We start from the raw sequence: 25,857 nt of genomic DNA, 5'->3' as shown, positions 1-25,857 counted from the left end.
GTGGCGTGTCAGGAGGCAGGCTTGTGCCAGCCTCTGCTTCGGAGACCAGTCCTTAGGTGGGACACCTTGACGCCCTGTACACTGGCCTCACACCATCATGCTGAGAACTGTCAGCAGTGGTGGTCCAGCTTCCTTGGGGCCTGGCAGCAGGTGAGGAGGGGGCAGGGAAGGGCCGTGGCTCCCCACCCCATGACCGAACAAAAACAACACGGTTAGATAAAAAGGGTGGAGTAGGTGTTCTGGGACGCGGCCTGGAGAGCATGGCCACCACATGTTGGACTCTCAGAAGACGAGTCGGGAGGAAGCGTGTGGTGGGGCCCCTGGCTGGGCAGGTGCGCCTCCGTCTTCATGACCGGCTAGCAGGGTGTGCCCCAGAATGCCAGTGGCAGGTGCTATACCGAACCCCCTTTTCAAAGGTACACACTGCTTTTAAAAGAAAAACTATTTTATTTTAAAAGAAGTGTGTATTTTAAAATAAGAAACATCAATTTGCCTAGCCTGAAAACAAATGCTGGCATAACACATGCTAACAAACTTAAAAAAAATCTTTAAATTGCTCTATCCCTACAAATACATAAGCACACAAACATACATGTAAATACACCTACCATTTTATGTGTATTTACTTCATATGAAAAATGGGGCACAGTATCTGCCTGTACATTCTAACTTTGGGTATAAATTATGTCCAAGCACTGAAAACACACATATTTTAAATATGTTTAGTTTCTTAATCACTGTAAATGACTTCGCGGCGGCTGATGCTGAGATGCTGGAGAGCGTTTTCTCACAACACCCCTGCCATCCGTTCCCTGTGGCTCCCTGCCCTGCCTAGAGCTGAGGCAGGGGCGCCGACCACACCTCCTCAGCCCCATCTTCTCCGGAAGCGCTCCGCCTTCAGCCTCTGCTCACCTAACAGCGCCCGCGGCCCGTGTCCAGCCTGTCAGCCCCAAGCGCGGTCTCTCAACCCTGGATGTCACGACTGTGATCCTGGACGCCATGACCTTGTATCCCTGGACGCCCTGGTCTTGACCCGGGATGCCCTGACCTCAACCCTGGACATCCTGGCCTTGTTCCTGGACCTCGACCCCGGATGCCCTGACCTTGACCCCGGACCCCCTGATCTCGACCTTGTATGCCCTGACCTCATCACCGGACGCCCTGACCTCGACCCCCTATGCCCTGACCTCATCACCAGATGCCCTGACCTTGACCCCAGACTCCTTGACCTCGACCCTGGAGCTCTACCTGCACCTATGAATAGCACGCACACCTAAAAAGACCATTTAAATTCCTGCTCTTCTCTGAAAGTTCTTCTTAATTTGGCTTCCTGGTTCCAACTACTGCTCCTGCTGTGCGGTCACGGGAGTTTCACTTCCTCGAGACCGGTAGGACTTCTAGCGTGAATCTGTCTCAGGACAGAGCGGCTGGGGTGCTTACCGATATCTTTTGAGGTAATCTTTCGCCTTTGTTTCAGGACGGGCTGTGATGCCTCTACTGAGCCTGGAGGAAAGGTGACCTCCCTCCTGGCTGCGGGGGGCTGGGGCGGCCCTGGGGCCTGGGCGGCGGGCGCCGCGGGCAGGCCCTTCTGCATCTTCATGGAGGGCAGGAAGGGAGACTTGCTCGGGGACATCCGGTTCTCCAGGGAGCGCTGGAAGGACGCGGGGCTGGGCGCCCTGGAGACGTGGTTGGGCAGTGACGGCGGCGTCTGGTAGGGCGGCTGCGGCGGCCGTGGGATGGGCTGCACGGAGGCCGGGGACGGCAGGTACGCCTGGCGCTGGCTGACATGGGAAGGCCACTGGCTCTCGTGATTCATCCTCTGATCAGGCACCAGCATGTCGTCCGTGCGGCTCACGCCTGGGTAGGGAGGTGCCTGGGCAGGGCCGCCCGGGCCTTGCCGGTTCTGGTAAGGGTACGGCATATCGTTGCGTGCTGCCCACATGTTCTGCTGCGGCCCCTCGCTGGAGGCCGCCTGCACGGGGCCACCCATCAGCTGGGGCGGCACCCCGTGCGGCTGCATCGGCCCCGGGCCTTGCACCCTCTCCCTGCTGTAGGGGTAGGCGTACTGGCCCTGCACGGGCCTCCGCTCCGGCCCCGAGTAGGCGCTCCCGTACTGGCCGTACAGCTCCTGCTGCTGGCCGCCGTACTGCATGTTGTACATGTCTCCCTCATGGCGTTTGGCTGGAGGCCCGTACATGCCGTCCATATGGCGTTTGTAATTCTGAAAGTCGCAAAGACAAATCACACTGGGAGCTCGTACAGGTATAATCACACACGCTTACATTATGCAAAATGGTTATTACCTGGCAGAACATTCGTCTCAAAACGAACACAAGGAGCTCGTATAACAACTGAGCACTGGCAATTTACGTGCTACACTTCAAAACTATATAATGCTGTGTCGTGAGCTTTGCAGAGCGCTTCAGAAGCCTGTTTTCAGGTACTTGGAACTTTCTGTGGAAAAATGAGGCCTCTTTCCCAGGGCACCTTTTCCAGGCTATGGTCCAGGACAGCTGCACCCTGGCCCGTGCGGGCGAACAAGGGCCTGGGCCGGGACCCACAGTGGGACACCCTGGCCGGGGCCCGTGGTCGGCCGTCACAGGACACCCTCCCGGCTGGCCGGCGGCAGGCTCCCTGGCTCCTGCTCTCCGGGGAAAGCCTGGCCCGGCATCTGCCGCCGAGCCTCCTGGTGACCCTGGCCCTGTGGCCTGACAGGCAGGCTGAGGCTTTAATGTCTCCTTTCACTTCACTGGAAAAGTATCTAAGGTCAGGGGAAGTTACGTACCTACAGGTGCTGGTGAACTTAAAGAGTGCTTAGAACTGCCCTGCGGTTAAAAGCATCTTAAGAGAAAACCCCCTATTTTGCAAGAGGACTCCTGAAAAGGTGTTCAGGAACAGCAAATCCTCGGTGCCTGAGACCCCACAAGGTCAAGTGCAGTTTCCGTGTCAGGAATGATGACTGCAAGGTGGGGGCAAGGGCCCTTCCCACGCAAACACAGGCGGGTGGCAGGTGCGCTGGGGGCCACCTGCGTGGAGTCAAGACAGGCAGTCACTCGTGTTTTAGTTTAAAAAGCCGATTACCTTGAGCCCGGAGCAGCTACTATTTCGGCTGCTTTCCTGCGTGTCCTCATTAACGTATCGACACGCTGCTGTTCAAGGGGCTTTTGCCCAACTGCGCTGGGTGTGCGCTTCATCCTTTACGAGGATGAGGGGCCTGGACTGCTCGGGATGGGGCGTGTCCGGCTCGAGACGCCACACGGCTCGTTGCAATGTGCTGACTCCAAACCCCGGAAGATCTTCCAGCCCTCGAGCAGCACCCCTGACCGCTGCGTCCATGCTCGTCCTCCCGACATTCACGAGCAGTGTGGGCTGGACGCAGCCTCGAGCGGAGCAAGGTGCACTCACCGGTTGCTGTGGGTACAGTCCAGGCTGGTGGCCTCCATAGGGGGGCTGGGCCGTGGGCGGTGCCTGGCCCGGGTACTGCTGCCCGTACACGTCATGCCTAGAGCGGGGCGTTTGGAGAAAACGGCATTTATGGGGACTTCCCGCCCACTCCGAGGCCAGGGCCCGTATCGGAAACGCTGTCCCTGCAGCACCGCCTCGCCCCCGCGCCAGCGCTCCACCTCCTGGCAGCAGCTGGGCAGGGTGCCAAGCTCCTGGCGGGCACTGGGCACAGCCCTTGGCCTTGGAGACAGAAGCGCTGCCTGCTGGGGAGAGGAACGGCATTACCCGAAAGCAAACGCGGTCTTTCCAGAAGTAGCAGAACACGGCCACGGCCATGGAAAAGGTTTCTACTCCCCACTTCCCATGATGAATGCAAAATGCCCACTTCTCCATGACTACACTTTAAAGTGGACTCAGGTGATACCGAGTTAGCTGAGGTCATTTAAACAGAGGTCTTCAAACCCCAATGTCCTGGTCTAAAAGACTAGAGAAAGAGGTGATTCAAATGTATTCCCATTAAAACTTCAGATAGGAATGAACAATACATTTGTTTTTCAACTACTATGTCGAGAAATTACAAATTAAAAAAAGCATTTTTAAAATTTTGAACAAATAAATTGATTCAGTTATGCAACTGCATCTTGTAAGAAAGCGAATGCTTGGATTGTATATATTAATGATCAAAGAATGAGAATAGAAAAAAATGAGTTTTTTTCCTGAGTGCCGCAGGTAAAACACACAGGGGAAGGCTTTGCTAACTACGAAGATCCCCAGACAGAAGCTCCCAGCGAGGCGCAAGGAATGGGATGGACACGGACGAAACTTAGCTGGATTAACTCCAGGGACACATTTCTCAGAAGGAAATCTCACAACGAGGTAAGCTGAGCCTCTCTCTACGGGGGTTGAACCCAATCACTTTTAAACCAAGGTCCCGCATATCTGGAACGTATATGAGAAGCAGCAGGAAAGATCTTTGCTCTCCTAATCTTGTCAGCCTCCAAATCAACAGCTTTTCTCAGGACCCCCAAAACGAATCTAACTCAGCAAATTCCCTGAATGAGCCGGGGGCATGTTTCCTGACAGCGCCATGCGACTCGCCCACTCGCAGCAGGCCAAGGGGCAGGTCAGCTCCTGGCCACCTGTGCAGGCACCACACCCTCCTGGGTGCCCCAGGAACCAGGCTCACAGACGCCGCAGGAAGGGAGGCTATTTGGTAAAAGAGGGAATTTTCTCTGAAACCAGTGAGGGCTTTCCACAGCCTCCCCACGGCCCAGCACGCGGCCCCGAGGGAAGCATGCAGAGTCCACGCCTCGCGGCGGGCTGCGGGCTGCCGGCTGCCGCCAGAGCCTTCCCTGTGCCTCCAGCACCCTTTAGAAATCACAAATGCTGTGTCAAGCATGTCTCCACTTGGAGGCAAAGAGTGTGCCGCTGGAGGGAAAGAGTTCCGTAACTCCGTGTACTCGAGTCGGGCTGGCCTCGCAGAAAGAAGGCCACCGTCGGCCGCTGGTGCAGGAAGCCGCTGTCCCATGAGCTCAGAGGCGGTCAACGATTCACCCGCACTGTGGCTTTTCTCAGGACATCTGGGACGCCATGCCTGGAAGGCGCCCACCAGCTCCCTGCACCCTCGGTCCTTTGAAGGGGCCCACCAACTCCTGCACCCTTGGGTCCTCTGAAGGTCCCCTGCGAGCCTACCAAGGAAGGTGTCCCGTGCCTATGGCTGAGACAGGAACACGGTGGGGACAAGCCGGGCTGCCTACCAGAGGGCACCTGTCATTGACAGGAGCGCCAGCGGCCCCAGGGCTGGCCAGTGTCCCCATGTCACGTGAGTGATCGAGGTGCTCAGCGCGGGGAGGACGTCTCCTGAATGCCTGCGCATCCAGCCTGGCCTACTCTGAGCCACTCCCGGGCACTGCTGCATCTGACTGGCCCGGTGCAGCCGCCTACAGCCGCTCCTGCCGGGAGGTGCTGTCGGTGGCTCAGCAGCGGGAGGGGGAAAGCACAGGTCCAGTTCGGCCATCCCGCCTTCTGCACCATGCCTCACCTGCGATCGTAGCTGGCCCCGTAGGGAAACTGCTGCCGCTGGCCCATGCCCAGGCTGGACACGGCTCCAGAAGGACTCTGGTTGTACATGTCGTGCACAGCGCTGTTGGGCAGCTGTCCCTGCGTCATGAAAGGCTCGCTACTCCCAGGCACTGCAGGATATTAAAAAAGAGACACAGAAGTGGGCATTTTTAGGAGCCTAAGGGCCAAAGGGTCCCTTCTGGCTGTTTCCGGAGTCTATGCCGCGGTGGGGCAGGCACGATGCCGATGGAAGCGCTCCAGTTCCGGGCTCCACTCCGACGTGTGGCGGCAGATGACGAGGTTCCCTGCCCCAGTCTTGGGCCTTGGGTAAACCCTGAGTGTTTATTCAGCAACAGTGCACCACGGTTACGCCGTGTCACCCAGCAGGGGGGTTTCCACACGTAGCAGGCCACTAGCCAGACAACTGCGCTAACCAAAGGCGGGGTCACCTGGGAGGACGGGGCACCGAGGCGCTGATGGCAGCCTGACGCTGGGGACCTGGGACTCCACCCTGGGCAGCCGTGAAGGTCATGAGAGAATGAGCGAGTCTGCTGTGGAATGGCAGAGAAGAGATGGGGCTTTTGGCCAAGCACGTGTAGAGGTGTGCAGAGTTGTAGAACGTGGAGAGGTATGCACAACATAATAGAGGTATGTAGAGGTGTGTAGAGCAAGCAGAGGTGTGTAGAGGTGCATAGTGCGTATAGAGTGTGTAGAGGCACGTAAAGGTATGCAGAGTTGTAGAGCATGGAGAGGTGTGTAAATCTTAATAGAGGTGTGTAAAACATAATAGAGGTGTGTAGAGGCATGTAGAGGTGTGTAGAGATGTGTAGTACATATAGTGTAGAGGCATGTAGAGTGTGTAGAGGTGTGTGGCATGTGTAGAGGTTGTGTGGTGTGTAGAGGTGTATAGAGCATAATAGAGACGTGTGGTGTGTAGAGTGTGCAGCGTGCAGTAGTAGAGCGTGTAGAACATGCAGAGGTATACAGTGCACGTAGAGGTGTGTAGAGCATAAGAGAGGCGTGTAGAATGTGTAAAGGTGCACAGAGCATGTAGAGCATGTAGAGGTGTGTAGCGCATAATAAAAGCGTGTAGAGTGTGTAGGGCATGTAGAGGCGTGTTGAGCGTGCATACCTTTTCTCATTCCGCCGAAGGGGTCCTTGTTGGGCTCGTAGGGCATCCTGCCCATCACATCCGGCATGGCCATGCCTTGCTGGTACGGGGCGTTTGGAGTCATGGAGTTCCGTTTCGGGAAGGAAGGGTCACTCACATCTGAAAACGGGTCGTGCACACTGATTGTGCTGCTTCTGGAAAGAGGCAGAACGGCAGAGCTTAATGATGCAGCAGAAGTTAGCTCCAAACAGAATGCTCAGAAAATAAGCCACTCCTGAAATCTGTAAGAACAGAACTCGTCTGAAACGAGGGACATGGCTAAAAGTGGCAGTAATCAACGTGACTAGTAACCAACATTGGAGAAGCCATGAGGGAACGCCACTTCCTCTCTCTATGAAGTCTGCTCAGAGAACCGAGCTGCCTGTGGAGCCTGCGACATACCTCCCGCCTGGCACCGGGGCCATCTGTCCGTGCGGCGTGGAGGCCGGGGTGGGTGGCTTCAGGTCACCTGGAAGCTCCGCCATGGAATTGCTGCCCGTTGACTGCGGGGTCTGGGGCCCTTGCAGGGAGCCTGAGTTAGCTGGCGGGGACAGCAGCGAGACAAAACGGGGAGAGCTGGAGGTCAGCAAGCGAGCTCACCTTTGTCAGTGATATACATAAACATCAGAGAAAAGAAACGAAGAGAGTTCATCTTACTCTAAATGGTAAATACCCATTGTGGAAATGGATGTAGTTAAATTAATTGCTCTTCGTTTGTGATGGAAATTAACAAGTTTTTTTTTTTTAAAAAGAAAACTATGTGGTAACACACTTCATTTGTGAGCTATTGAACAGATTTGTATCTTTTGGCTGGGCAAATGCTTTCCCAGACACAAGAAAACAATCTAATAAAAAGAAGGCTATAGGCAGAAAAATGTTTATTCTAGTGTTGTTTATACTGGAGAGAATCTAAATGTCGAAGAATAAAGAAAAAAGGGAAGGAACTTTTAGATATCAGTTTAAGGACTATTGTGCTATTTTTTGGGGGAAAAAATTAGAAAAATTTGCTCTGGGTCCCAGGCAATGAGAAATCTTGACACTGAAAGCGACGCTGCGAATTAGCAGTGAGCCTTGTGCCATTTCAACGCCTCCCCACGCCTGGATGTGCCTACGCTGTCATCAGCTGCCCAGTCACCTTGGAGCCGTGAAATCAGATTTGTTACTAAGACACAAGTCATACTGGTCTGGAGTTCTTTAATGTCGTTATCAGAGTTCTGGGAGTTGGCTTTTACCACATGTGATTACATTATAACAACAGTGCTCAGAATTGGGCAGGTAAGTTCAAGGCTTAAGTGGGAATCTAGTGCTCAACCACGGAGCCACATCGGCTCCCCGAGTTGGTTTTGTCATCTGTTTTGCTTGCTGTTAGCTTTTTTTTTTAGGAGGTACCAAGAACTGAACCCAGGGCCTCCCATGTGGGAAGCAGGTGCTCAACTGCTTAAGCCACATCCTCTTCCCAGTAACCTCACATTTTAAGAAAAATTATTTTAAAGGTTCCTGCTTTATTCTCCAGCACATCAGTCTTTAACACATTAGGTGTCTGTAAATATCGTTTTCACTTATTCATTTCTCAACTACCTATTGAATGACGGACATGCCTACTGTATTCGCAGGCTCCTTTCTGAGCCTGGGTGCACCAGTGGACCCAATTACAAAGAAGACAGAAGTCTCTGCCCACATGGATTTCACAAGTAAACACTTTTCAAACTACTAATGGGGGAATTGCCGGCTGCTGGTAAATACTAACATTTTACACCTGTGGTTCTTTTCATAAGAAGTTCCCAAAGCTGACTACAATTTCTACTAAACCACATTTTACTTTTGAGGAAACTGGAGTTAATCAATGGGGATTACCGAATGAGCTACGAAGGAGTTGGAAATGGAAATGAATGTATCTCTTCAACTCAGATATTTCTAGCAAGATTAGGTCTGCCTCGGTTCTTGCCTGGACCAGGGACAATTCTGGAATAGCCATCGGGGAGGAGCACCCTGCGTCCACTCCTGGGCCCTGACCAGAAGGACTTAGAAAAGAAAAGAGATGCTGGAAGAGTGACCTTTAGTACACACATCAACTCCTGCTAACAAATCAAATTTTGGTGAAACATTGCAAGTGCATTTTAGAAAGCAGACTGTCACAAAAGGAAAAAAAGTAGTGTCTTTTATACATACATAAGGCTAACCCTACAGACATGCCCGCCCCATAGAGTAGGCAGGGGAAGATGAACTCGGTTCTTTCATCTTAGCTGGTGAGACCTGCGCAGCTGCTTGGATGCAGGCTCATGGCCAGGGTTTCGGAATGACCCTTATTTCCAGGTATTCACGCGTACAGCTAATAAAAGGAGGGAGAAGTCCTTCCCCTTGCCAGTGAAGGCAGCGCCGACACTCCCGAAACAGAGGACGCTGTACCTCTGGCCAGAAGCTACAAAGGCACACTCTACAGTAAGCAGAGAGAAGGTCACTGAAGGTTAAGGACATTCCCATGCTCCAGGCTGCTCAGCAGACCTCTGGCTGCGAGGTAATTTGCTCAGCACCAACTCCTGTCCCAGTTCCTGCCGGGGTTGCAGGAAGCTGGGTGGGGAGAAGACGGGGCTACAGCGCCCATGGCCAGCAGGGGCACCTGTGTGTACAGCCCTGACCCCTTCGCACTCAACTTCTGCTAAGGACTCCCTCGCTGTCGCTAGTAACAGAGACTGCAGCAGCCCCTGCCAGCCAGGACGGGTGGGTTTGGGTGCTGGTTGATGGCTGCACCTCCTGACCTGCCCACCCTGGCCTGCCCACTGCCAAAGCAGGCCAGGGCGCCCCTCCTGCTGCTCTGTGTCCCAACGCCTCCAAAACGTGTAGAGGTTCCATACACCGTGATCCCCATAGCACCCCAAAGGCCAGGCCCCACACCAAGGCCTCGCCTGGGCTCCGATTCCCACTTCCTCTACCCACCCAGGGGCCCGGATCTCAAGTGGGAAGCCAGATGCCCTGCAGCAGCCACAGCAGCTAACAGCTGGTGGCTTCAGTGCCTCCTAGAGCCCCTAAATCCACGCTGGAGAGGGTGCCTGAGAGCCTACAGTCCAGCCTGGGATTCCGGGGATCCAGTGACCCCTTCAGACCAACTCTGAATGCTTCTTTGACATCTTAGTTTACTTTACCTGGGTGTGCCTGTAACGAATAAACTACCATTACGTTTTCAGGGGAAAAACTGAGTTCAAAGAACACACGTTTGCTGGAATTTAGGCTTTTAAAACTTTTGTAACAAATGAGACCTTGATGTGGCAAATGCTTGGGTGGATGTACTGTTTTCCTTCTGTGAGAATGCAAATGTTTCCGAGATGCTCTCCTTATGCCGGCACCGGGCTCAGAGGCGGGAGGCCGGTGTGGCCTGTGGGATGCTATCCCGAACCCGAGACTGCGCGGCGGCGTCGGGGCTGACAGCGACACACTGGTGAAGACCAGGAAGCTGTTTCTACCACCGCCCGCCTCCTAGGACTTTGGCTCCATTTGCACTACCGAGAAGCACGTGTTATTGGAGGTACGTGTGCAATCCCGGCCCTTCTGCGCAGCTAAAATGGTCACGTTGCCATCAAGCCAGCAGTTTCAGAAGAGGGGAGCTGTCGGTCGAGCTGCCCCTAGAGTGCAGCGGGGTGCCGCACCGCCACCAGGCACGCTGGGAGGGCTCTCTCCAGACACGGCACATGCACATGCCATTGCCCGGCCCAGGCTTTCCGGGCAGACAGAATATGCCTTTAGACCGCTGCTGACATCTCCACTTTGACTCCAGTACCCCACTGGGTTTTTATTTTGGGAAAATAGTTTGAGTTGTTCATCGGCAGCTTGTTTTACTGTGAGCTGCGTGTTGTGAAATCTTTAAAATTAGATTTTGGTTTTTAAGGTGCACCATGCTGGGCAAAGGCTCAGAGCCTGAAGGCCAGCAGTCAGGAGGACGGTTCTTCTCGGCCTCAGCACCCTCGGACCTGAATCTTGGCAGGTCCACCATGAGGCCACACTGGGCCCGGAGGGCACTTCTGTGAGAGCCCCGAGAGCAAGCCTCCGCTGTTACCACGGCCCAGAGCAGCGGCAGGAAGTAATCACAGGAAACCACCCCTTCCCTGGCTTACATGTGCCAGCACTCTCCCCACCAAGGACTACCAGCCACGGGCGGGTGGACTAGCGGGTGCAGGCGGGCACTGTGGGGCCAGGCTCTGGGGCAGCGCTGCCCTTCCGCCCACCAGTCACAAAGACCCCCGTGTCTTGGATTTGAACAGTGTCGCTATCGCAGGGCTGCTGGAAGGAGTACAGATGACAGAGCCCGCTAAGTGCACAGGAATGTGAGCTACCAGCTTTCCCACTTGATCCTCCGGCGACTGCGTGCTGGATGCCCAGCTGTCATGTCACCACCTCGACGGGAGGCCTGGGAAATGGCGTGGCGGCCGAGGGCTGGTCAGAGCTGCCACCTCTAGTGACCAACAGCCAGACAAGCGAGGGTGTGGCCAGGTGCTCTCGGAGGTCGCCACCACACTTGGGATGCTGCAGGTTCTTCTGCCTCCAGCGCTCCACTGGTGAGGCTGGGGCAGTTTAGCGGTTTCCACCTGGAAACCCCAGGGGGGGAAGAAGGGGAGCTGCGAGGAAGGGCAGGGAGGTGGCAGGCGTGGCTGATGTGGCTTTGCCTGTGCGCATTTAGGTGGCCCATGATACTCCCAGGTGTATGCTGGCCTCCCAGCAGACGCACCTACCCTGAGTTAGAAAGACGGCTTCCCGGACTTCACCACGACTAACCTGAGAATTTGGTAGTGGGGAACATTATGCTAAGTCCAAATTTCACTTTGCTCAAGGACAGATCTGAGCCGTTACAAGCTGACTGTTACACCTGCAGGTGGCAGCTTGCAGGAGTGCAAAGAGGACTGACACTGGGGACAGGGGAACGCTCTGAACTTCCTGGATAAGGAGTGAAGAATTCCACAGTCTGGTCTGATGGGGAAAGGTAAAGCAGGAGGATGCAGTCCTCCGTGAATGGGCCCCCAACGGCAACATCCCAAATCTCACCCTCTCCTTCCTTAGCACTGCCAACGGAGTCCAACTAAGGAGAGAAAGATGGAAAACTCAAGTTCCATTTGCTCCACTAGGACGCGGGCTGCGCCGCCTGCCTCGGCCCGGGGACGCCTGCAGCTCTGCCGCTTACCTGGAGACGGGGGCTGGAGCTTGGCCTGCTTCTTGGCCTCCCCCGCACTGAAGACCTCCGGCGGGGGCTCCTCCCCTCTCTCGATCTTGCACTCAAAGGCAAACAGGTACTGAATATACTGCTTTTTCAGGGAGCTGGCTGCGCTGCTTGAGGTACCAACGTTGAGGTTGGTTGCCAGCTCACGCCACTTCTTGTTTTTATTAACCTAGCAAAAAAAAAAAAGGCAGCCAAGCGGCTTGTTTAAAGGCAGGAGACAAGAAGCAGCACCTAGCGCCTTTCATTTGCCTCTCTTGGCTGGTGCTGTCGCGCCCACTCAGCAGTGCGCGGCCAGCGCTTATGGTTAGAAAACCATCGGGGAACCCGCTGACACAACACGGGCACTGTGCTGCCTCCAGTCCACGCCGGCTGCTCAGCCGAGCAAACGCACACCTTGCTGGCAGGCACCCTCGCCCACCTCTAATTAAAGAGGGGGCTTCTAAAAGCTAATCTGAAAAGCAGTGGCAGCACACTGTGCAGCTTAAGTGGGGGCACTGATGGGAGAAGGGGGCCGGTGGCCCAGCTAGAGGCTGGCCTGGGTGGCGCGCCCCCCGCAGGGATCCTGCTGCAGCGAGGCTGTGCGAACAGAACCCCTCGGAGGGCCACCCTGAAGGCTGAGGCATCGTTTCGGCCTTGGTCCCCACCTGGGAGCAGAGTTATGAGTTGAGCAGGAAACCGCCAAGCCTTGGGGGTGCTTTGCCTCTGGAAGCCTCCTAGATTGAGCAGCCTGGGAAAAGGCTGGTGGTTTCTACTGAACTTGTGAATTTTGGGATCTGCACTTTCCACAAAGCACGTCACAAGTGCAGTTACTTAGTGCTGAACGGAGCATACCAAACTAGCCTCAGCGAGCTCAGGGAGATGTGTGATGCTCGCTGGCAGTTAATCCTCAGCTGCAAACAGCAGGCCGTGGCCTTAGAAACGGCCAAGGGCATGCGGGCAGGGGTCCCCTGAAAGGCCAGCCTGGCTGCCATCCATGGGGTGCGGCAGCTCCTGGCCACACATGCTGGCCGCCAGCTGGGCGCCCTGTGGCAGGGCCAGCCAAGCCCTCGCGGCCGAGCCGCCCGGTCCTCAGGAGCTTGGCCAGCGGAGGTTCCCGCCTGTAGCCCCAGCTTGCAGGTCCACCCTGCCAAGGGGGCCTCGGTGTGGTGTCCACGCAACACTGCACTCGCTTGACCAGCACCATTCAGGCGCTTTAGCAGTCCTGGTAATTCTAAGAAAATCCACGTGAGGGGTGTCTGGGGCAGAGGAGAGGGCTCCGCCTGCAGGCCACACCAGGCCGGGGTGGGCAGGAGGGCCGACGGCCAGCGGCTCTGCTGCCCAGTGTGCCCGGCTGGCCTGCGGAGCCCAGGCATGCGCGCCCCTCGCCGGCCCCAGCGCCCCACCCTGCCCTGGCCAGCACTGCCGAACGCCAGCTCTGCCTCTCGGCTTCCCAGGTACCATGGAGGCTGTTTAGAAGTCTGCTTTGTTTCATGACTAATCTCCCTCAGGAGAAGGGAACAGTGAGTTTGATTTATATCTGTGCTAGATCATCCTGGAGTGTACGGTCAACAGCTGGCAGATTCCCCAGAACTCTAGAGCTGTGAGGGAACCTAGAGAACAATCCAGGCCCACGGTCTCACTTTAGAGATGAGGGAGCTGGGATCCAGGCAGATGGCAGGATGGGGTCTCACTGCGAGTTGGTGTGGAGCTGGGACCCCTGGTGCCCCCTCCCCAGGCACGGACCAGGGAGGGGAACTTGCCACAGCCCCTCAGGCCTGTCTGTCTTAATGAGAAGAAAAAGAAAACCTTCCCTTGTATCTAGGAGCCAGGACAGAGAACCGTCTTACTCCACCTCTACTCTTACCTGCGCCAAACCTCCGATCTCCTTGACGCACACGTAGAGGCGGAACAGGTCCAAGGGCTTCTTGCCCACGGCGGGCAGGCTCGAGACGGGGGAGCCCCTCTCCTCCATGAAGTTGAGGTACCGGTCCACCCACAGCTTCCTCTCTGGCTCATTCCCCAGCTCATATACCTTTGTGATCCTTTCGCCCGTGGTGGTAGATGAGCTAGACTTCTAACGCCCGGAAGGAGCAGTTGGAGATGGGGCATTGGTGGGCAGAGGGAAAGGAGGAAGGCGAGAGAAGAGTAATAAGCTAACAAGTACAGGAAGAGAAGAAATTTAAAAACTACCACTATTACACTGCAGTTAGGAATGAAGGCTACTAGTTCAGGCACAAACACACATTTCCATAATTACAAATTCACTTTTGACTTTAAATACAGGGCCCAAACTCTCTCTTTTATACATGTAAAACAAAAAACCTTTTTTAAAATTGTATATTGCTATAAGCGTTGAATCCCAGAAGGCAAGTGTCCAATGATGACTCATATCATTTTTAAAAATAAAAGAGGGCTCGCTTAGAGAGGTATCACAGTGAAAGACACTTCACACGCACTGTCAGAGAGCCCAGCAAACCGCGCGACTCCCGCCTCTCCGCGTGGAAACAAGGATGCTGAGTGTGTCCGCATCACCTGGAGCGAGAGCAGACCCCGGGAGCCTGGGGAAGACAGAGGCAGGCCGCAGGGCGCCGACGGCCAGGTGAGGCGCTGACCCTTACTCACGGCAGGCAGCTTTCCCTACGGGAGGTTCCTCGAACTCCTCCATCAAGGTAAGGGGCTATTAAATGATTTTAATACGTTTCTCAGAGCGACGATGCTTTAATCACGGGACGAAATGCTACTTCAATTCCCAGCCCATCTGTGGATCTCGACTTTCTGCATGTGCTCTGTTCTCCTGGGGTCTGTGTAGATGCTCTAGTTATAGCTGATACTGAAATGTCTGAAGTTGCAGGTTCTACACACTGGAAGCACCGGTAGCACTTTTAGCCCTGTGTGTAGGTTTGTTTTTTTTCCCTTTCTTACTGTTTCTGTATTTATAACAGTGTTCGCATATCTGCAAAAGTTTGCAATGCCAGGGTTGCAGTGCAAAATCCCTTCTAAGTTCTCGGTAGTTGGTCCAGTACCAACTACCTTCCTTCATTCACTTGCGCTTGCTACACTAGGTTATCACTGGCAATGCACGGCCGTTATCTGAGAGCTCTTCCCCTCTCCCATTATATTAACCGAACGTAATTTTAAACAGTGCTGAAACTTTCCTAGTTAAGTAATGATTACCACTGAAGTTCAGCAAAATGAACCCCAGTAAGAGTGGGGCCCCGAGCAAGGAAGCTTGATAACGAGGTGACAAAGCTCCCGAGGTGGTGGCTTTTCCTCTAATAGGGACTGCGCCCGAGGTCTTTCCACTGAGAACCTGAGCCTTCAAGCTTCAGGATTATTGACGCACAAGATGTTTAGGCCAACAGGCGGCAATGGGCAATACAGCTGATGTAAACAAAAACGGGAGCCACGGGAGGATTAAAAAAATTGGGCGAGTTTTTTAGAATTTGCTTCAGAGCTGAGGTTAAACTGCAGGTCACTTCAAAAAATTAATTACTTTGGAAAAGAGCTGAAGAGTATATACATTTTCTTGTGTATCTATCAATCAGAATATAGAAAACACTATATATCCAAGTGATGTGTTTAAGATTTATTTTCCATACACTATTACCCAAGGAATATTTGAATAGGAAAAGAATATTTGAGAATTTATACCAGATTCTCAAACTGCTAACATTTCAAGAAGTTTCACTGTCATTAAGAGGGTAGCTATTCACAGGAGGTTCTAAATGCTAGAACTGAATTTTCTTTTTTGAGGGGGAGGAGATATACTAAAAAAACAATGGTCCAATATTTTTCAAAAATGAAAATTAAAAAAAATAACACAAGGGGAAGACTTTTGTAATCTAAAAAGTGTTTATTTAAAGAAGTTCCCTTTTGCATTTCATTTGTGGAAAACTGAGGGTAAAGTTTGAGATTCAACTTAAGGATAAAAGGAAGAAGAGCAGTTCCTCTTAACCCAGGACACCTCTGAATGGCCCTGTCTAATACAGAACTATTCTGAACAGCGTGAACGGAAGCTCCAACCGCCCGCTTCTGGCTTCGTCCCCTTTAGATCCACACTGGGCAACGGTCCTGGGTGAACAAGCGACAAGGCACTGAGCCGTGGGCCTCCGGAAAGAAGTGGGGTTTTGTCACCTGAAACAGGCCTACAAATAGCGGTTCTCTTCATATGAACAGACATATTGGAGCCCTTCTTGTCTTGCTCTGTGGAATGAACTGAAGTTAAAAGCCCGTTTTCAGGGCGCCCTCGTGCCGGGGAATGCAGCTGCGTGCCTGCAGTGCAGCCTTGTCTGCGTGCGTCGGGCGGCCTGCCCCAGGCCGCGCATGCTGGAGGCACCCACAGACGTGCTGTGCAAACGAGCACTCAAACGGGTGCACGAGGGGGCTGAGAAGCCAGCTCCTCGGAAGCACAATGACCCTGAATAAGCACCCTAAAAAAAAGATCTGATCAAGCTAGGTGCTAGGAGCCTGTGTGAAAACACACGGAGGCCGTGGTCTGTCGGGGCACTTTACCTCTCGACCCCAGCCTCAGGTGTGCTGATTAGTTATCCAAGTTATTATGTGGGTGTCCGAACAGAGAAAAGGGCAGGAAAAAAGCCCAAAGCTTAGTAAATAGCCCGTTCTTACTGCACATCAGGCTCAATACATAGCTCTTTGTTCACAGACTTCAGCCGTGACATACCCTTAGGATAAATGTCACTGTTGTCCACTCTGCCCTGTGCCAAAGGGCAAACAAACCAGGCCCTTCCGGAAGAAGGGCTGACTCTCCAGGCCTCCAAGGACAGCCTGCACGCCCCAGCTGTCTTCTGCCCCTCCGCCCCAAAACTGCTCCTGTCCTGTGGAGAGCGAGAAGGGAGCGGCAGGGTTGAAAAGACACAGCAGGACATGACCGCAGTGCCCCAAGTGCTTTCCTGGCAGGCCGTTTAATGATGTCTACACGTACATTTTTCCTCAAGTCTTAGGCACCCTTACATTTCAGCAGCCTTCCCATCTGCCTGGTAATATGTGTAAGTGCAAATGTTTGTTTCTGTTTGAGACTGTTCCGTAACCAATGTTGGCCCGTCACGCGCTTTCCAAGCCTGGAACTTGTTCACACTCAGTCTGTTCCAGGCCCGATGTGAAGATTTAGTAGGGACACTGCTAAGAAATTTTAAGTATCAAATTGAAGTTGCACCTCAGCAAGAAGTTAAAGATTCCTGATTTGATAGCTGAGAGGTGCCCAAGGCATTTCATTTACAACCTCCTGCAGAGCCCTTCTTGAGTTAGCATCTCATTCAAAAGCGAGGTCTCTTTTCTCAATGCAGAGCGAGCCTAACATTTTCCACTGCTAACCACAGCTCCTCCTGACCTCAGTCTAGCCCTGGAGCCAGAAGTTTGCTTTTAAGTTCTTAAAACAATTTATAATACAGGAAGTGATAATGTATGGAAATATTTAGGAAGAAAGAAAAGGAAAATATAACTTCAAATATAATTGCTTTATAACCTGAAAATGAATTCAACAGTTTGGTTTGTTTTTTTTCTCAAATTTAAGTAGAAAATGGAATTTTGTTAATAGTTTCCTAAAGAACTTACTGGGTGGAGATAATGTGGGCCAGTAAGACAAAATACTATAAACACCTCAAAGCATTCTTTATAATTCGCAGAACAGCATGGTGGAGTTCTAAAACATAAAATATGGTCTATTAGAATTCCTAACATTCTTAATTATTATCTTAATGGTTTAAAGATGATTATTTTCAACCTCTGGAACTCTCCTTCTGAGCCAAAGCTTTACGGAAGGTCAAATATAAAAGTTCCACCTGTTAACTTGAGTACTGCCGATACAAAAATGATTGTGCTATGATTGAAAAAAAACAAAACAAAACAAAACAACCCCAGGGTAGGTTATGGGAAGACAAAACACGAGGTTGGCTGCCTTCTGAGACTCAAAGCAAATAACACAAAGACATAGCAGTCGAGAAGTCCACCCCCGCTGGTCTGTTTAACCCATCCCAGGAGCCTCTGACATTGCGTCTCGGTTGCTGCCACAGTGTACCATATACCCACAGAGGAGGTAACAGCAATACCACCCTCTCTTCTTCTGAAAAGGGACAGGCTGGCGTGAATTTTACCAACATTTCCTGAAACAACAACTCTTCAAACCTTCAGCTCTATCTGCCTGAGCCCGTTAATGGATAATTAACAGGGGCCTCCTTTCTGGGTTTGGACTAGACTGCCAGAATCTGTACAGTCAGATTCTCCCCCCAACCCCCAGCTAGCTTTTCCCAAGCTGTGCTCTTCAATACATTGCCTTAAAAAATTAGGGTGTTAATTAAGCCTTCTTGGCAAGTAATTGCATGTTAAGGTTTTTTGTTTTTTTTAAAATATCTTTTGATTCCCTACATGAATGTAAAATAAAGTCTTCTCCAGCACCATTACTCTTTCTTCTTTTTTTGGGAAATGTCAAGGAATTAATTTTTTTTAGCTGGAAAAGAAAGGCCCAGGTCTACAGTCAGAAGAACACGAAGGCTAAACACTTTCTCCCTTATATTTACATTCCCATTCTTAAAAAAAAATACATCATATGGAAATCAATGCTTAATTTCAAGATAATTAGCAATATTGTGCAGGATACAATTTTTTTAATACCTCAACTGATTCTAACAGTTTACACATTATCTAAAAGTAGCATTCTAAACATGCACATGCATTAACATTTCTACAACTTTCTTAATTTCAGGCAAATGGACTGAAACAGAGCAGAGCTGGTATTAGGTGACACAGTGCCCAGGTTGCCATATTTCTATTTTTAGGCAGGGAGTTTTGAAATCAGAAGTTTCAGACAGAAGTGTCCATGGGCGCTGAAGCTTGGGCACCAACTTGTCAGGTGCTGTATGGCTGCTATTAGTTCCCATGTAAGTAGAGAAGCAGCTGTTTTAAAATCTCCTGTAAGTGCCCAAGGGCTAGCCATGTCAACAGTCACTGTGTGAAGGAACAAATCTGCACGCTGTGCACAGTAACGTTTCTTCAAACAGCTGATCGTTACCAGAAATCAAACTTCTAGTATGCACACAAACTTTGCTCATTTCATTACTAGCTTAATTGTAAATAAAGAAAACCCTTCCACGGACAAATAATGAAGAAAAGCACTATAAGACAAATAAACAAGCAAGCATTAAAGTTGAATTAATTAATTATCAAAAAACCCCAAAAAACCAAACCAAACCAAACAAAAAACCAGAGCCACTTACAGGGCTTGATGGAGTCTTTGGCCAGCCTGGGCTGCTAATGCTATCGCTCTCATCTCCATGAAATGAGGAGATGCTAGCAGAGCTGGGGGACATGGGGGAAGGGACGGGCAGGATGCCTGGGGTTGGGGGCTGAGAGGTACCCTGAGAGCTGTAGCTATCCTGTGGTAGAGGAACAAAACAGAAACGGCAAACTTTATTTAAAATAACAAGAGCACGTCCAGTTCAGCACACTGATTTTCATATACAATATACACATACAGGTAAAGGAAAACACGCACAGCCAACACACGAGAACACACACGTACAGGCATTCAAACAACATTCTCAGTTAGCATCATCTGGTCAGTTTGCCGGGTCTGGAGAAGGCCCGGAAGCCACCATGCTTATGTTGCGCTTACATGGAATGCTAAGCATGGGTTACCCATTATGAAAGAAAGGAAAAAAAAGAAAAAAGCTGTTCACCTTATTTATCAAATAAGGCAGGAAAGCAAAATATTAAGTATGCTGTTGCTGAGGCGGTCAACAGGAAGCTCTAAGCTGAAGGCAGAGAAAACGGCTGCAAGTGTCAACACCAGGCAAGACCCCTCGCTTCCCCCCAGCCTGCTCCCTAGGTTGGGCCTTGTCCCCCCGCCCCCCACCCCCGCCCCAACCCTGAGTTCAATGCCGTAAGAACTAGTAACTTTCAGATCCACACCGGGACAGGGTGGGCGAAGGAAAGAAGACTAGAGGCGTGCTGCACGAGATGAAGCATGCAGGAGAGAAGCCGCGGGAAGAGAGGGTGGAAAGCGACACGGCGGCTTGCTGCCCAGCGCCTGGCCCCTGGCAGAAGGCGGAGTACCTTGGACTTGCTCTCGGGCTGCGGGGCGCCTTCTTCTTTACCGTCAGCTTTGAGAGGCAGGGGCACTTTGGGCTCGCCGGGTGACATCATGTCTGCGAGACCCACAGACGCTGATAGGAAACAGGAGAAAGAGGTCAGGGCTGTACACGTCCCCGCGGGCTGTGTCTGTCCCCCACCCGAGCTGTAACGAGGCAAGGGGCACGGGGGTAAGGGGGCAAGGGAAAAGAAACATGACATCCTAGGTTGGAGGTGCTGCTTCTGAAACCTCCACAGCATCACATTCTGGCAATCCTTTTTATCTTAAAAAAAAAGAAAGTAATCATTCTGAATACTCAAAAACCAAATCAATGAAGGTCAATTTGATCAATATTATATTTTCAAAATCACGACAGGTTAAGGAAGAGTAGCTGACAAGTGGAAAGAAGCCAAATGTTCAAATTGCTCATCAGGTGTTGAAAGCAAACACTGGCACATGTGGGCAGGTTTTTACTGGGGCCTTCTTAATTTCCTAAATCCATGTAATCTATAGTTTGATAAATCATATGACATTTCAGATTGTTTCATCTGAAATCTTATCCGGCGTGTGCGGTCTGGTCCTTGGTAAGGGAAGATAATCCCAGCAGCAAATGACTCCAAAAAGAAGCATCAAAAACACATTTGTAAAGAAGGGGGTTTCTAACTGGCTTGCAGTGGGGCTGGTATTCTTTCAACCTGGCCCAGAGCTACCACTCCAGCCCAGAGCCCACCCCTCCCCTGCCCCGAAGTCAGCACCACCCATTTTCCACCTCGATACACAGAACTCAATCTCCTCCGTCCAGGCTCCAGAATGGAAGGTGGTTATTCACCAAAGAATTAAGTGACTTATACACATGTACTGCAAATACAGTTTCAGGTTAAACAGACAGGTTGATTTATTTTCAAAGGAAGAGGCAGGACGTGGAAAAGCCCGTCTAGAGCAGAGACTCTGTGTAGCTGTGCAGAGGCCAGCAGCTGCATTTCTACGGAGCCCCATGAAAACATCTGTGCAGCCCGGGCTGCTGGGGCTGGAAGGAGAGGGAGGGGCAGCCAGGCAGAGAGGCTTTGAGAGGGCACCTGCAAATGAGCAGAAACCAGAACGTATTCCTCTTTCAAAAAGCAGTAAACCTGCTGTTTTATGAACAGGACCCATTTCACATTCTGCAAACGGGAGCACTGGCTCGACCAAGGCAGGACACGTATGGCATAATGAGCCAAAAATAAAAAACATAAAATGAAGTAAATAAAAGGCTTTAAAAAAGGCTCCCCAGATTGCCCACTACAAAATGATTATTGTACATATTCAATGTATTGCTATGTTTTAGAAAATAATTAGCTTTAATTACAGCAGTGAGAGCGTGAGCAGGGCTCTGGCGAATGAGCTGGCAAGCTCTGCGGTGCTAATTTGCTAGTATCTTTAGCATCACTGCAGGTTGAGCCCAGAGGTCCTGCCAAGACAGCCCGCGCTGCCACGTGCTCCTGGGCGGACATCAGCACGCTCCTGACGCAGCTCCGAGGCGCCTGTATTTCCACGGCACACAGACTGCTTCTCAAAACCCGCCTGCAGCCCAGGCTGCCCTTCAAGTCATGCCACAACGCACACAACATAATTGGGATGCTTTTCTTTCTTTTCTTTTTTTTCCTTCCCAAATTACTTTCAATACTTAGACTTTAAGAACTGGAACAAAAGCTTTTTCAAGTGATGCAGCTGCAGAGAAAAAAAATCTATTGGGATCAGCTAAAAACGCTGTTATTTTTGTGACTGTGTGAAACCTCAAAAAAGCAGCTGAGAGAGATTACACCAGGACCGCCTCGTTCCAGCAGGGGATTGCGCTCGTGTTGCTTTCGTGCTGGGGTCCAGCAGGAGATGAGCTAGTTCATCTGCACGTCGAGAACCAGCCTTATGAAGAAGGAGCAAGAAGACAGGCAGGGAGCCGGCGAAGGGGCTTCTTGTCCAAGCGCACGTGCCGCCAGGAGCCACGGCAAATGCAGTTCCGGGGGGGCAGAGACTTAAAAATGTCACATGACAGAAAGTATGCAAACGCAAAAACTTGTCAAAGGAAGTTTCATCATTTGACTATTTTGAGAGAAAAATAAGGACAAAATTTTGATGAATAGCTTTATTTTGTACCCTGCCTTATGACGTCAATTTTATTTTGCCAAATGGGTCATGAGGTCATTTCTTACTGTGGTTTCACTAGTCCTTAGGTTGAAATGCTGATTTTTGACTTCTTATCGGAATCCTCAAGGAATCACTGCAAGGTGCTCCAGTGGCACTGCTTTTCATCCTTCCCAAAAGAGAAAGGGCCCAATTTTATGCAGGTATGTTAAATCGGTACTGTCCTGTCATCCGCACTGGAATCCAGTGTGTAAAGTTCAGACAAGAGGGAGCTCTAAAATGCGGAGAGGGCAGGAAGTTCTGCCTGAGCTGTGGGAACACATTTCAAGCACGGGCCCCAGGGCAGCTCCTGCATGCCGCCTTAGCACGTTCAGAGAGAACACAGACTCGAGCGGTGCAGGCGCTCCTTCCAAACCCTTTCCCGAGGCTCACGACAAGGCCGCAGCCCGCTCCCAGGAGGTAACCCAGGGTCAGGAGCACACACAGTTCTATCCGCAGTAACAGAAGTGCCCTGCGCAACGTTTCATTCCTTGATCTGAAAACGCACAAGGGCCTGCCTTCACAAGCACACGCATCTTCCTATGTGGCATACACCTAAGGGTACCATTAGCACGGGGCCTGGCGAGGATGCGGATGAGGGCACAGGAATGGGACGCACTGTACCTTGCGCACGCACGGCCCGACCTCACAGCCACATAAACACGAGGCCTCCCTGTGGCTTTGCCTGCTGACTTCTAACCAGCTAGATGCTTCCAAGGAAGCCCATACTGGGCACGAAGCCCCTGGCATGCCCCGGCACAGACCTGGGACACCTTTCCCCACAGGTGAACAGATGGGGGCTCATAATTCAATCCTTTGTATTGCGGGGGGATGACAATTCACCTACAACCGTTAACTTAGACAAGCCAGCAAACAAGAGCCCTTTAAAACCTCCTCAGGCCATTGGCCGGGCCTGAGGTCCAGGGCAGGAGACAGCTATCTAGCTGGTCAGCGGATATTCAAGTCAGAGTTTTGTAATTCTGTGTGAATACAACAAGTTATGTCACACAAAGCTAGCTGCTGCTCTGCCAGGAGACTACTGAAGAAAAAAGCTCAAATCCACGCTTGACTCGAGCACGCAGACGTGAAATCACCGGAGGAGTCCGTGAAGACATAATCTCCGGCACATTCCCTCACAAGTCCTTCGAGGACCCAGGAGCTGTATCTTTAGCAGTGTGCCTGGTGGCTCGAGGAGGTGGGTCTTCAGGCTTGAGGATACTGATGGAAGCCTGGGCAGTTCTTTGTTAGGGGCTGCTGGAGCCCGCTTCCCTGGGATTGGTAGGAAGTGAGACAGACGTTCTGCAGTTGCAATTGAGCAGAGCAGGCTGAGCAGCGAGACCAGCTGCTGGGGGTTCCGTGCAGAGCCATGGTGGGCCGACATGCTCAACGCTCTGCAGGGACCTTTGCGGAGCCAACTCGGAATCCCAGGGGGAGAATCCTGCATGGAATTTTAGGTTTCTACTTTGAGATGGTTTGTACACAGACAAGGCTGTGGGCAAATCACTACTACAAAAGTAAACATGAATGAATACAACCTAGTTACCAACACAAAGGTTGGGGAAGGGTGTGTTTACAGGGTGTGTGTTCTCTGGGACTCATGATTTTGTCCATAGTAATAAATGATTCTAACCTTTTCATCCAAATCATTTTAAAAAAAAACAGCCCTTTTAGAGGGGAAAAGCAAGCTCTACCACCTGCCATTACCATCCCACTTTTTCCTGGCATTTTAAGTGAAGAAATAGTTGTCACAGTCATAGTCGCACTGACTCCATTTAAATAATTACTGGCTCACTGAAGCCTGTAACAATTTGTTACTATGCAGGAGGACCTTGTGTGTTTGTGTGGCCCTGCACACTGTCTACAACACAATTGTCTGAACTCAGCGAAGACGATGCAGGAGCGCCGGTCCCCTGGGCTGCCGAGGGAGGTCCAGGGAAGCTCACGGCTGCCCTGGCTGTCGTCTGTTAGCTCTACTTTCCTCACAGGTGCACTCTGACGGAGAAAATGCCGTGCCATTATCACTTATTTACTTCCATGGCCCGAATCAGGCAGGCGGGTGAGATGATTTCTCACTGGGAGCTACACTGCCAAGCTCTGGCTTCCGTGCCACCCGTCTCCTTGTGGCGGCTGTAACGCAGTCACAGCAGGATTTATGGGCACTTTCAACAGGTGCACGCCGAATGTTAAATCGCCAGGACTCCCTGGGTGTGCTGGGCCAGTATTTCCTATAGGTGGCATCTGACTTAAAATAGTTGGAATAAAACCATATAAATGTGTAGGGGAAATTTTGATGTTTAAATTAAAAGTTCAATTTTCAAAATGACAATGCAACAGAAACATACAACCATTCCAAACAAAAGACTATGGGGATAAAGGCCCTTTACTGAACAGATTTCCTTGGCATGAGATAACAAAGAGCTGAATTATCTGAATAATGACTTAAGAAGTCCTCTGGATCTCCACTCTGAAGCCACACATCTTCCTGGGAGGGGCACTGTGCCACCTGCTTGTTGAGGGCTATTTTTTGCAGCTCTGGTGTCCAAAGGAAAAAGGGAAAAATGAGGTGAAAACTTACTGTGCAGTTTCAAAGCTCTGAAGTACTTTGATTTCAGCAAGCCAGACAAAACATGGAATCACAGCCCAATACGCAGGCCCCGGGGACCGCGCTGCCATGGGCAGGAGCTGGGAGAGTCGGAGCACCCCTCTCTGGGATAGGGCCACCAGCTTAACAGCAGAAGTCCACTTTATTTATTAAAACTGCCTGCCCTTTCACCAAGAGCTTCTGTTTCCTTCCTCTTCCACGAACCTTTAAAGAGATGGAATCGAGGAACGTCGCTACTACACGAGACCCTGGAAAGCCCCCGAAGCTCAGCTGGGACGGTAGCCGGTAGCTGGCTCCTCACTCTCTGCCTGACCAGGAAGAACAGCTCTGGCCTGGGGCGGCCTCCCAAGGCAGAGAAGCCAGAAAAGAGCAGGAGGAGGGCAAGTGAGGACAGTGAGAGCAAGGAGGCAAACCGCTTGTCCAGTGTCTCTAATCCAGCGCGGGGCACTAGAGGCACACACTGGCCAAGAACAGCGGCCAGTGAGAAAGAGCTCTGCCCCGAGGACCTGCGCACCCCTCTAACACGACAAAGTACGGCTGCTGGGAAGGCAGGGTCTCTCCCTCTGAGAGGAGCACTGTAAGTAGGCACTGAGGCCAGAGGGCTCCAGGGCCTCCGGAGCCGACAGTGGGGCCTGTGGCTTGACACGTTCTTTCCATCTCCCACAAACTGGCAGAATGCTCTCACTGCACCAACCAGATGTGCTTCTTAACAGTGCAGTCCTTAGATTGTAAAGCGTGGAGTATAACTTAGCAACTTAAAAGAGGTCACTAAAATATGGCTGTCAACAGAGACAATCTACAGGTGGTGCCTATGAAGCAACTACTTCCAGGTATATATTCAAAGGTCTTTCCCTAAACGAAAAAAAAAAGTACTTCAATCCCCTTGTTCTGACCTTCAGTCATTTCTTCTGAAATGTGAATTTTAAATGTTTATCTCCACCTCTATAAAATGCACATACACATCTTGTCTTAGGATCTTCTAATACTTTTACTAATGCCAGAGATCAAAGAATTTGGTGTGTATATTTAGTGCTCTGCGATGGCACTTGAAATACATCTATGTGTTGTACAAACACAGGATGAATAAAAACAAGTTATGTAAAATGTACCGTTACCCTCAAGCCTTAAATCAATTAAAGAGATTGAGCAGGTGTCCTCATGTTCTCCAAGTGACGCCC

The 25,857-nt window shown here is 51.3% G+C and overlaps 1 protein-coding gene across 1 annotated transcript in view; it reads right to left on the bottom strand.

The window, feature by feature from the left end:
* ARID1B (AT-rich interaction domain 1B) overlaps positions 1-25,857 on the bottom strand; it is a 398,217-nt gene that overhangs the window by 5,487 nt on the left and 366,873 nt on the right. Inside the window, 9 exon segments of the mRNA XM_058289666.1 lie at positions 1,441-2,221; positions 3,406-3,502; positions 5,486-5,636; positions 6,638-6,810; positions 7,058-7,196; positions 11,823-12,027; positions 13,702-13,911; positions 19,067-19,225; positions 19,905-20,014. Coding sequence (XP_058145649.1) covers positions 1,441-2,221; positions 3,406-3,502; positions 5,486-5,636; positions 6,638-6,810; positions 7,058-7,196; positions 11,823-12,027; positions 13,702-13,911; positions 19,067-19,225; positions 19,905-20,014 — 2,025 coding nt within the window.

This window comes from Dasypus novemcinctus, chromosome 28, assembly GCF_030445035.2.
Source record: "Dasypus novemcinctus isolate mDasNov1 chromosome 28, mDasNov1.1.hap2, whole genome shotgun sequence".
NCBI lineage: Eukaryota > Metazoa > Chordata > Mammalia > Cingulata > Dasypodidae > Dasypus > Dasypus novemcinctus.
The sequence above is the reverse complement of the archived record's forward strand: the minus strand, read 5'-3'. Positions and strand labels throughout refer to the sequence as shown.